Below are 13,274 nucleotides of genomic sequence, written 5' to 3' on the forward strand. Positions count from 1 at the left end.
CCTGCCACGTCCAGTGAGCGTCAGAGCCAGCGTAGTAGGTTTCGATTCTAGTCCTGTATTGATGCTTTGCCTGTTTGAAGGCTCATCGGCGGCCGTAGCGAGATTAATTATAAGCGTCTGGATTAGTCTCCCGCTCCTTGAAAGCAGCAGCTCTAGCCTTTAGCTCAGTGCGGATGTTGCCTGTAATCCATGGCTTCTGGTTGGGATATGTACCTATGGTCACTGTGGAGACGACGTCGTCGATGCACTTGTTAATGAAGCCGGTGACTGATGTGGTAAACTCCTCAATGTTATCGGATAAATCCCTGAACATATTCCAGTCTCTGCTAGCGAAACAGTCCTGTAGCTTAGCATCTGCTTCATCGGACCACTTCTGTATTAAGTGTGTCACTCAGTTTTTGCTTGTAAGCAGGAATCGGGAGGATAGAGTTATGGTCAGATTTGTTAAAGGGAGGGCAAGTTAGAGCCTTGTATGCCTTTCTGTGTGTGGAGTACAGGTGACATGCTGGTAAAAATGATTTCAGTTTCCCTGCGTTAAAATGACCGGCCACAAGTTGTGCCACCTCTGGGTGAGTATTTTCTTGTTTTCTTATGGCCCTTTACAGCTCGTTGAATGCGGTCTTAGTGCCAGCATCAGTTTGTAGTGGTAAATAGTAAACTATGAAAAATAGAGATGAAAACTCTCGTAAATAGTATGGTCTACAGTTTGAGGTATTCTAACTCAGGCAAGCAAAAACTTGAGACTTCCTTAACATTAGAGATTGTGCACCTGCTCCTGTTAAGAGACACACACCTTCCCTAAGCCGTCCTATCTAGACGATGCATGTTCGCCGACGTAATCTTGTTAGGAGGCCGCCTCGCCTTCCTCTTTTTCGAGGAGTCCTGGGGATTAGGGCCTAGTCCGGAGTAAGCAGAATGTTTAGAGCTGCCGACTTGTAGAAATCTTCATCCACATCGAGGTTAGTGATCGCCATTCTGATGTCCAGAAGCCAAGGCCGCTTTCCACTGCAGTGTCATACTTGGTGCGTATAAATACAAAGTGTCACTTGATGTCAATTCAAATGAAGGGATATAACATTGTGAGCAAAATGATTAATCATATCACTTCAGTAAATGTTTTGTAAAGGCTTGATGACCATAGATTTGAGCATGTGAAGCCTCCTTTTCACAAAATCCTCCTTTATCTCAAATGTCTCATTGGTGTTACCATCATTGGTGTTACCATCATTGGTGTTACTATTCCTACTGGTGGCACAATGTTATCATAATTGTATCAATTGTTTAAAGTCATTAAGCTACCATGTTAGTTGATTTCGAATGGAAAGATGTACCCAAATAAATAAAAATAAATATTAAAATAAGTTCATGTTTTCCAAAAATCCTTGCCCAAATGCCACCGTATTTTAAGAATGACCCACATACCGTCACCCACACATACCATCCTATCCTTGTCATTCCCTTCCCATTAGTATTATACTAGTCCAGCTCGCTCCCAGTCAAAAACTGCTGAGGGTCTCTGGCAGAAGTTCTGAGAGTCTGGGGAATTCTCTCATCCTCGCCTTGCCTGGCCCTTTTTTCTTTATTTTATAAATCTGTGATCTCTTCCCCTGCTCTGAAATGCCTTTAGATATAATTAATATTGAATGAAGCCGCGCCTAAGCTTCTGCCCAGTCTCTTTCAAGTACCGGGGTTACTTCAAACTTCCCTATTGTTAGTTTCTATTTCTCTGACGCTGGAACATTCCGCCACACTAACTCGCTAGGAAGTAATTTCATGTTCTGTTTCTCTTTGAGGTTTCAGCCGCCGAGTGGCAAGGGAAACGGTTTGAGCTTCTTCCTTCAACTAGGAAACCTCGATGTGGTACACATCATTTCATATTCATGAGATGTTGGACGACGGGGAGATAAATCATTGATTTGGTTTCCATTAGCCTGAGAAAGAAAACGCTGGAAATTGATGGTGGCCATTTAAAAAAAAATAATAATAATTTTTTAGCACCACTATTCAGGAGATGAAATTGACAGCAAACTGAAATGGGAACAACAGCCAGCTATACTATGGAGAGGCCGCTTTTCCCATTACAGTTGCATATGAAGTTAATGTGCTAGAATTGACTAGAGCCTAAATGAATTTGACCCTAACTCTGCTCACTACCACTGCAGTAATGCCTACTGGGATCAACAGACACACACACACACACACACACACACACACACACACACACACACACACACACACACACACACACACACACACACACACACACACACACACACACACACACACACACACACACACACACACACACACACACACACACACACACACACACACACACACACACACACACACACACACACACACACACACACACACACACACACACACACACACACACACACACACACACACACACACACACACACACACACACACACACACACACACACACACACACACACACACACACACACACACACACACACACACACACACACACACACACACACACACACACACACACACACACACACACACACACACACACACACACACACACACACACACACACACACACACACACACACACACACACACACACACACACACACACACACACACACACACACACACACACACACACACACACACACACACACACACACACACACACACACACACACACACACACACACACACACACACACACACACACACACACACACACACACACACACACACACACACACACACACACACACACACACACACACACACACACACACACACACACACAACTTTACTCAAGCTTTGGTGATTGTTGTTGTTACCTTGAGAACTCGGCTTCTTTCTCTGTCCACAATAGAGGGCCTATGAGGGGGCGTGGTCTGTCACCTTAACCAGCCAGTAAAGGACAGCTGTTGGTCTGATTGATGTACGGATAGGGCGAGGGGGAGGTGCCTGTCGTCATGGAGATGGGTGAAGATGACTTCTGTATTTACATTCTAGGGGTCATAATGAAGGGGCTTAAATGGAGACAGATCTCACTCCCGGTATAGACACAACACTAGATTTTGTGCATGCGTGTGTGTGTGTGTGCATGCATGCGTGTGTGTGCGCGCACATGCGCGCAATAGTTAGTATGTAGTAAATAAATGAGCCCATTCACCTTGTGGAGTCCACTGTATTAAGTCTTTTGCCCCATGCTACCTCTAACCCCCAACTCTGTTTATCAGAGGAGAGAGAGAGAGATGCAGAACTCTGCAAAAATATCCTCCTTATACAACGTAAAACACCAAATAATGCATGCAGAGCAGAATTAGGCCGATACCCGCTAATTATCAAAATCCAGTAAAGAGGCGTTAAATTCTACAACCACCTAAAAGGAAGCGATTCCCAAACTTTCCATTAAAAAGCCATCACTTATAGAGAGATTAACCTAGAGAAGAGTCCCCTAAGCAAGCTGGTCCTGGGGCTCTGTTCACAAACTGACCCCCCAGAGCCCCAGGACAGCAACACAATTAGACCCAACCAAACCAATGAGAAAACAAAAAGATAATTACTTAAGAATTTTCCAAAAACAGAGCAAATTAGAATACTATTTGGCCCTAAACAGAGCGTAACAGTGGCAGAATACCTGACAACTGACTGAAACAAAATTAAGGAAAGCTTTGACTATGTACAGACTCAGTGAGCATAGCCTTGCTATTGGCCACCATAGGCCGCCATAGGCAGACCTGGCTCTCAAGAGAAGACAAATGATGTGCAAACTAAGCTGCACTTCCTAACCTGCCAAATGTATGACCATATTAGAGACACATACAGTGCTTTCAGAAAGTATTCAGACCCCTTGACTTTTTCCACATTTGTTACGTTACAGCCTTATTCTAAAATGGATTAAATAAATAGAAATCTTCATCAATCTACACACAATACCTCATAATGACAGTGAAAATAGGTTTTTAGATTTTTTTTGCAAATGTATTAAACATTTAAAACAGAAATAAACTCAGCAAAAAAAGAAAAATCCCTTTTTCAGGACCCTGTCTTTCAAAGATAATTCGGAAAAATCCAAATAACTTTACAGATCTTCATTGTAAAGGGTTTAAACACTGTTTCCCATGCTTGTTCAATGAACCATAAACAATTAATGAACATGCACCTGTGGAAAGGTCGTTAAGACACTAACAGCTTAAAGACGGTAGGCAATTAAGGTCACAGTTATGAAAACTTAGGACACTAACGAGGCCTTTCAACTGACTCTGAAAAGCACCAAGAGAAAGATGCCCAGGGTCCCTGCTCATCTGCATGAACGTGCCTTAGGCATGTAGGAAGGAGGCATGAGGACTGCAGATGTGGCCAGGGCAATAAATTGCAATGTCCGTACTGTGAGACGCCTAAGACAGTGCTACACGGAGACAGGACGGACAGCTGATCGTCCTCGCAGTGACAGACCACATGTAACCACATCTGCACAGGATCGGTACATTCGAACATCACACCTGCGGGACAGGTACAGGATGGCAACAACAACTGCCCGAGTTACACCAGGAACGCACAGGCTTGTAGGCCTGTTGTAAGGCAGGTCCTCGCCAAACATCACCGGCAACAACATCGCCTATGGGCACAAACGCACCGTCACTGGACCAGACAGGACTGGCAAAAGTGCTCTTCACTGACGAGTCACGGTTTTGTCTCACCAGGGTTGATGGTCGGATTTGCGTTTATCGTCGAAGGAATGAGCGTTACACCGAGGCATGTGCTCTGGAGCGGGATTGATTTGGAGGTGGAGGGTCTGTCATGGTCTGGGGTGGTGTGTCACAGCATCATCAGACCCTTTGCTATGAGACCCGAAATTGAGCTCAGGTACATCCTGTTTCCATTGATCATCCTTGTGATGTTTCTACAACTTGATTGGAGTCCACATGTGGTAAATTCAATTGATTGGACATGATTTGGAAAGGCACACACCTTTTGTGTCTATATAAGGTCGCCCAGTTGACAGGGCATGTCAGAGCAAAAACCAAGCCATGAGGTTGAAGGAATTGTCCATAGAGCTCCGAGAGAGGAATGTGTCGATGCACAGATCTGAGGTAGGCTACCAAAAAAATTCTGCAGCATTGAAGGTTCCCAAGAACACAGTGGCCTCCATCATTCTTAAATGGAAGAAGTTTGGAACCACCAAGACTCTTCCTAGAGCTGACCGCCCGGCCAAACTGAGCAATCGGGGGAGAAGGACCTTGGTCAGGGAGGTGACCAAGAACCCAATGGTCACTCTGCCAGAGCTCCAGAGTTCCTCTGTGGAGATGGGAGAACCTTCCAGAAGGACAACCATCTCTGCAGGACTCCACCAATCAGGCCTGGTAGAGTGGCCAGATGGAAGCCACTCCTCAGTAAAAGGCACCTGACAGCCCGCTTGGAGTTTACCAAAGGCACTTCAAGGACTCTCAGACCATGAGAAACAAGATTCTCTCGTCTAATGAAACCATGATTGAACTCTTTGGCCAGAATGCCAAGCGTCATGTCTGGAGGAAACCTGGCACCATCCTTACGGTGAAGCATGGTGGTGGCAGCATCATGCTATGGGGATGTTTTTCAGCAGCAGAGCCTTGGAGACTGGGAGCCACAGGATTTGGCTTCGGGGACAAGTCTCTGAATGTCCTTGAGTGGCCCAGCCAGAGCCCGGACTTGAATCCGATCTAACATCTCTGGAGAGACTTGAAAATAGCTGTGCAGCGACGCTCCCCATCCAACCTGATAGAGCTTGAGAGGATCTGCAAAGAAGAATGGGAGAAACTCCCTAAATACAGGTGTGCCAAGCTTGTAGTGTCATACCCAAGAAGACTCGAGGCTGTAATCATGCTTCAAGAAAGTACTGAGTAAAGGGTCTGAATCCTTATGTAAATGTGATATTTCCATTTTAACTTTTTTATAAATTTGCAAAAATGTCTAAACCTGTTTTCACTTTGTCAGTATGGAGTATTGTGTGTAGATTGATGAGGGGGAAATCAATTTTAGTACAATGCTGTAACGTAACAAAAGGTGGATAAATTGAAGGGGTCTGAATACCTTCTGAATGCACTCTATTTCCCTCAGATTACACAGACCCTCAAGGAATTTGAAAACAAATCCAATTTTGATAAACTCCCATATCTATTTGGTGAAATATCACAGTGTGCCATCACAGCAGCAAGATGTATGACCTGTTGCCACAAGAAAAGGGCAACCAGTGAATAACAAACACCATTGTAAATACAACCTATAATTGTTTATTCATTTTCCCTTTTGTACTTTAACTATTTGCACATCGTTACAACACTGTACATAGACATATGACATTTGAAATGTCTCTATTCCTCTGAAACCTTTGTGAGTGGAATGTTTACTGTACATTTTTTATTGTTTATTTGTCTTATGTTTATCTATTTCACTTGCTTTGGCAATGTTAACATATTTTTCCCATGCCAATAAAGCCCAGAGAGAGAGAGAGTGTCAAACGGAGAACGAGAGACCGATAGATACAGACTGAGTGATTTGTACTAGCTAGTCATTGAGCTCCTGTTGGTCTCGATAATGGATTTCAGTACCATTACAGAATATAAATGTCTTCCCTCTATCACTGTGGCATGTAAACCCTGGGCTGTATGAATTTGACCCGAAGCATTGTGTGAAAGCTCTACTATGGTCTTGATAATAGACCTATCAACAGTTCAATTGAATTGACACAGTGAAGTGGACAATATTTTTACTGTTAATGAAAAGCACTTACTTGGGTAAAGTGTATTATTATTTGTTATATTAAATTAACACACAGAGATATTGCAATATTTCATGGTTGCGTGTACACAGGCAGCCCAATTCAGATTTTCTTACACTAATTGGTCTTTTGAACAATCGGATGGGCACTGAAATGGACTTTGATTGGTTAAAAGACCAATTAGTGACAAAAATATTAGAATTTGGCTGCCTGTCTAAATGCAGCCATAGTGTGTGTGTGTGTGTGTGTGTGTGTGTGTGTGTGTGTGTGTGTGTGTGTGTGTGTGTGTGTGTGTGTGTGTGTGTGTGTGTGTGTGTGTGTGTGTGTGTGTGTGTGTGTGTGTGTGTGTGTGTGTGTGTGTGTGTGTGTGTGTGTGTGTACGTGTACGTGTACGTGTACGTGTGAGAGAGAGAGAGATTCTATGAATTGAAAAGAAGGGCAGACGGAACAAGACAAGCACCCTCAGCCTCTCTATCTCCCCTGTCAGAGACCAGCGGCGAGCGATTAGTCATGTCTTTGAAGCCCCAGCCATCCGTCTCTGCCCCGGCTCTGGGTGCCATTACTCTGGTCTGACGGTGTAGGGCGGTGACTGTAACAGATGCTGGGTGTTCTGGGCTCTCTTAATCAGCCTGAGTGGTCTATCGAACAAGGGCACTGGAGGAGACTGTGTTTGTCTCAAATGGCCCTCTATTCCCATGTAGTGCAACACTAGTAAATTCAATACAACTGTATTTATACCCTAAGATAATGCAACTTACGTCCTCTAATACAATAGCATCACGTTACCCTGATGTACCGCCCCATACAGTACATAAATACAACATAAGCCCATGGCTCTTGGTCTGTAGAGAGCAGCAGGTTAGAGGTTCACGTTGAGGATGACATGAAAAAGATTGCTGTGAAATCTGCCGTTCCATTCCTCCTTCATCCCTGTCTTCAGTGCTCCAGATCGATAGCTATCTGTGTTATTGTCTAGCCAGGCCAAGAGAGAGGGAGATTAAGAGAGGGGATGAATGAGATGTGGAGGAGTGACAAGTTCAGTCCCACTACCAGGTGTGATCTGTGTCTGGGCTTTAGTACAGCCTGAGGCTGGGGCTCCACAGAGAGAGAGACAACCCCCAGCACCTCACCTCTCTGGTGCCTCTGTTTCTCTCTCTCTGTTTCTTCCTCTGACTCTCTCTCTCTCGCTCTCTCAAACACTCTCTCTTTCTGTCTTTCTCTCCCTCTCTCTGTCCTTTGTTCACTGTCTTTCTTTCTCTGTCTGATTCTCTCGCTCTCTCAAACTATCTATCTTTTTCTCTTTCTCTCTCCCTCTCTCCTTTATTCACTCTTTCTTTGTCTGGTCTGTTTGGTCTGTCTGGTCTGTCTGTCTGTCTGTCTCTGTCTGTATGTCTGGTCTGGTCTGGTCTTTTTACTCCACAGACAGAGATGCGTACAAAGCTCTCCCTCGCCCTCCATTTGGCAAATCTGACCATAATTATATCCTCCTGATTAAAGCAGGAAGCACCAGTGACTCAGTCAATAAAAAAGTGGTCAGATGAAGCAGATGCTAAGCTACTGGACTGTTTTGCTAGCACAGACTGGAATATGTTCTGGGATTCTTCCGATGGCATTGAGGAGTACACCACCTCAGTCACTGGCTTCATCAATAAGTGCATCGAAGACGTTGTCCCAACAGTAACTGTACGTAAATACCCTAACCAGAAGCCATGGATTACAGGCAACATCCGCACTGAGTTAAAGGGTAGAGCTGCCACTTTCAAGGAGCGGGACTCTAACCCGGAAGCTTATAAGAAATCCCGCTATGCCCACCGACGAACCATCAAACAGGCAAAGCATCAATACAGGACTAAGATCGAATCGTACGTCACCGGTTCTGACACTCGTTGGATTTGGCAGGGCTTGCAAACTATCAAAGATTACCAAGGGAAGCACCGCCGACAGCTGCTGATTACTTCTATGCTCGCTTCGAGGCAAGTAACACTGAAACATGCATGAGAGCATCAGCTGTTCCAGACGACTGTGTGATCACGCTCTCCACAGACAATGTGAGGAAGAACTTTAAACACGTCAACATTCACAAGGTCGCAGGGCCTGACGGATTACCAGATCGTGTACTCCAAGCATGCGCTGACCAACTGGCAAATGTCTTCACTGACATTTTCAACCTCTCCCTGTCTGAGTCTGTAATACCAACATGTTTCAAGCAACCACCATAGTGTCTGTACCCAAGAACACTAAGGTAACCTGCCTAAATGACTACCGACCCGTAGCACTCACGTTTGTAGCCATGAAGTGCTTTGAAAGGCTGGTCATGGCTCACATCAGCACCATTATCCCAGAAATCCTAGACCCACTCCAATTTGCATACTGCCCCAAAAGATCCACAGATGATGCAATCTCTCCTGCACTCCACACTGCCTTTTCACACCTGGACAAAAGGAACACCTATGTGAGAATGCTGTTCATTGACTACAGCTCAGCGTTCAACACCATAGTGCCCTCAAAGCTCATCACTAAGCTAAGGACCCTGGGACTAAACACCTCCCTCTGCAACTGGATCCTGGACTTCCTGACGGGCCGCACCCACACTGATCCTCAACACTGAGGTTGCTCAGGGGTGCGTGCTCAGTCCCCTCTTGTACTCCATGTTCACTCATGACTGCACTGCCAAACACGACTCCAGCACCATCATTAAGTTTTCCGATGACACAACAGTAGTAGACCTGATCAACGATGAGACAGCCTTTGAGGAGGTCAGAGACCTGGCTGTGACGTGCCAGGACAACAACCTCTCCCTCAATGTGATCAAGACAAAGGAGATGATTGTGGACTACAGGAAAAGGAGGACCGAGCACGCCCCCATTCTCATCAACGGGGCTGTAGTGTAGCAGTTTGAGAGCTTCAAGTTCCTTGGTGTCCACATCACAAACTAACATGGTCCAAGCACAGCAAGACAGTCGTGAAGAGGGCACGACAAAACCTATTCCCCCTCAGGAGACTGAAAAGATTTGGCATGGGTCCTCAGATCCTCAAAAGGTCCTACAGCTGCATCATTGAGAGCATCCTGATGGGTTGCATCGCTGCCTGTTATGGCAACTGCTCGGCTTCCGACCGCAAGGCACTACAGAGGATAACAGAGATAGATAATTGTCAAAGACTCCAGCCACCCTAGTCATAGACTGTTCTCTCTGCTACCGCACAGCAAGTGGTACCGGAGCGCCAAATCTAGGTCCAAGAGGCTTCTGAACAGCTTCTACCCCCAAAACATAAGACTCCTGAACATCTAATCAAATGGCTACCCAGACTATTTGCATTGTCCCCCCCCCCCCCCTTTATGCTACTGCTACTCTCTGTTATTATATCTGCATAGTCACTTTATTAACTCTACCTACATGTACATATTACTTCGACTAACCAGTGGCCCCGCACATTGACTCTGTACCGGTACCCCCTGTATATAGCCTTGCTATTGTTATTTTACTGCTGCTCTTTAATTATTTGTTACTTTTCTTTCTTTTTTGTTGTTATTTTTCTTAAAACTGCATTGTTGGTTAAGGGCTTGTAAGTAAACATTTCACTGTAAGGTCTACACTTGTTGTTTTCGGCGCATTAGACAAATAAAATTTGATTTGTCTCACCCCCCGGCCCTGTTTATAGAAATGTGTGTTTTTTGCCAATTTTAACCGCACACTTGTTGTTTGTGTACATGGATTTTATAATGTCGAGTTTTTCCCCCAACACCACTTTCCATCAATTTGTATAGCTGGTCCTCATACCAAATTGAGTCGAAAGGTTGTTTGGAAATCAACAAAGCATTAGAAGACTTTGCCTTTGTTTTGGTTTGTTTGTTTGTCAATTATGGTGTGCAGGGTGAATATGTGGTCTGTCGTACAGTAATTTGGTAAAAAAAACTATTTGACATTTGCTCAGTACATTGTTTTTGCTGACGAAATGTACGAGTCTGCTGTTAATGATAATGCAGAGTATTTTCCCAAGGTTGGTGTTGATGCATATCCCACGGTAATTATTACAGTCAAATTTGTCTCCACTTTTGTGGATTGGTGTAATCAGTCCTTCGTTCCAAATATTGGGGAATATGCCAGAGCTGAGGATGATGTTAAAAAGTTTAAGTATAGCCAATTGGAATTTGTGGTCTGTATATTTTATTATTTAGGATACCATCACCCCCACAGGCCTTTTTGGGTTGGAGGGTTTGTATTTTGTTCTGTAGTTCATTCAATGTAATTGGAGAATCCAGTGGGTTCTGGTAGTCTTTAATAGTTAATTCTAAGATGTTTATTTGATCATGTATATGTTTTTTTTGTTGGCTCTTTGATATAGAGGCAAAACGATTGGAGAAATATTTTATCCACATCTCTGTTTTAGATAGATAACTCTTCATGTTGTTATTTATTTACTATGTTCCAATTTTCCCAGAAGTGGTTTGATTCTATGGATTCTTCAATTACATTGAGCTGATTTCTGACGTGCAATTCGTTCTCCCTCTCTCTCTCTCTCTCTCTCTCTTTCTCTCCCCCTCTCTTTCTCTTCCCCCTCGCTCTGTCTCTCTCTTTCTGTCTTTCTTCCTCTGACTCTGATTCTCTCGCTCTCTCAAACGCTCTCTCTTTCTGTCTTTCTCTCCCTCTCTCCTTTATTCACTCTTTCTTTCTTTCTGTCCGGTCTGTCTCTGTCTGTCTGGCGCTGTCTGTCTGTCCTGTGTGTCTGTCTGTCGCTGTCTGTTGCTGTCTGTCTCTCTCACTCGGTCTCTCACTCTGTCAATTAAATTTCAATTTAAGGGGCTTTATTGGCATGGGAAACCTATGTTTACATATGAAATATATAATAAACAAAAGTGAAAAACTAAAAAATGTCATTATGTTTATATACAGTGTTGTAATAATGTGCAAATAGTTAAAGTACAAAAGGGAAAATAAATACAGGTTGCGTGCGTGCGAGGTAGGGGTTGCCTTACATAAAAAACGACAGTGTAAATACTTATTTGTAAATAACTAAGAAACGAGTTAGATTATTGGTAGACAGTTATGCAAGATACCCCTCACAACAAGGCATTGGGATGGGTGGAGTAGTGAACAGACGTCTCTGCATGATGATGTCACTGATCAATGAACTGATGATGTCATGTGTATGTTCCCCATGCAGGGCAGTAACGTGGTGGAGGACCAGGACCTGCTGGAGATCGGGATCCTCAACTCAGCCCACAGACAGAGGCTGCTACAGGCCATACGCCTACTGCCCAGGGTCAGTACTGTGTGCGTGCGTTTGCGTGTACTGCAGTAAAAATGAATCTAGCATCATTAGGATTCTGTGGAGGGGATAACATCAGAAGATGAGCTCTTCACCAGTATAAATGAAATATTGTATTTGTACATCTCTGAGCGACGTTCTATCTAATCCTGGGGTCATTTCATGTTTTCATGTGTGTCTGGGTTATTTGCCAAAAATGATATAACATTCAAAATGGTTGAATCTTTCCTTGTGCAGTAACACAACCAATATAGGCATCTAAGTGAGAGATGTCAATTAAATGAGAGAGGGAGGGAGGGAGGAACTCTGGGTAACCAATCTTCTTAAATTTCATCTCAGTCAGCACTCTCCTTCTCTGATCCCTGCAAAGTTTTCAAACGACAGAGAAATCCTCTCTCTCTTCCCCCTCACCTTGTGGAGAGAAGGATGCACATTGTAGGGAAATGTCACACGATGTGCTCACTCCAAAGTCCCAACTCTTCTTAAAAGTAGGATGCCGAATCCTTATTACTTCAGATATATCCTCTTCTATGAGAAAAAGCAGAATGCCCTTCTCCTCTGAAGTCGTGTTGACTATATTGCAAAAGAAAGCGCTGAGACGCACTTACTGTGAAATATATTCTCACGTCACATAGGCCAACACACCATACCAAGTACATATAGGGAAGAATAAGATGCATTTGCCAAATCCTAAATAAACCTTTAGCCCCTACACCCCTTGTTGATCTGAAGGATTTAGATAGCTCTTCTGTAAGCAGTATGGAACTAGCCCTGCCTCTCCCTCTGAATGGCTAAGTGGGATTTTCATTATAATGCTAATCATGTCCTTGGGTGCTAAGGGTTGATATGGAATTCAGAATCTTATATTCAATTTCTGTATTTAAGTCATCATTTTACATGCAGCACAGGCTATGCTTCCCCTCCCTCCTCCATCTGTCTTCGTCCAGTTTGAGCCTTTGATGGTGTACTCTAGTTAGTATGTCATCTATATATCTGTAATTTATTGACGGTCTCTCCTTCCCTCTCTGCTCCCTCCTTCCCTCTCTGCCTCGCTCCTTTCCTCACTCCCTGTCTCCCTCTGCCCCCCTCCCTCCCTGTCTCCCTCTCTGCTCCCCTCCCTCCTTTCCTCCCTCCCTGCCTCCCTCTCTGCCCCCTCCCTCCTTTCCTCCCTCCCTGCCTCCCTCTCTGCCCCCTCCCTCCCTACCTCCCTCTTTGCCCCCTCCCTCCCTACCTCCCTCTTTGCCCCCTC

General features: G+C 44.3%; 1 protein-coding gene across 1 annotated transcript in view; it reads left to right on the top strand.

Moving 5' to 3' along the window:
* The window catches only part of LOC129866062 (ankyrin repeat and sterile alpha motif domain-containing protein 1B-like), a 355,742-nt gene that overhangs the window by 259,649 nt on the left and 82,819 nt on the right, over window positions 1–13,274 (top strand). The window contains exon 17 of the mRNA XM_055939185.1: window positions 11,921–12,019. Coding sequence (XP_055795160.1) covers window positions 11,921–12,019 — 99 coding nt within the window. The remainder of the gene's footprint in view (window positions 1–11,920; window positions 12,020–13,274) is intronic.

This window comes from Salvelinus fontinalis, chromosome 11 (assembly GCF_029448725.1).
Source record: "Salvelinus fontinalis isolate EN_2023a chromosome 11, ASM2944872v1, whole genome shotgun sequence".
Classification (NCBI taxonomy): Eukaryota; Metazoa; Chordata; class Actinopteri; order Salmoniformes; family Salmonidae; genus Salvelinus; species Salvelinus fontinalis.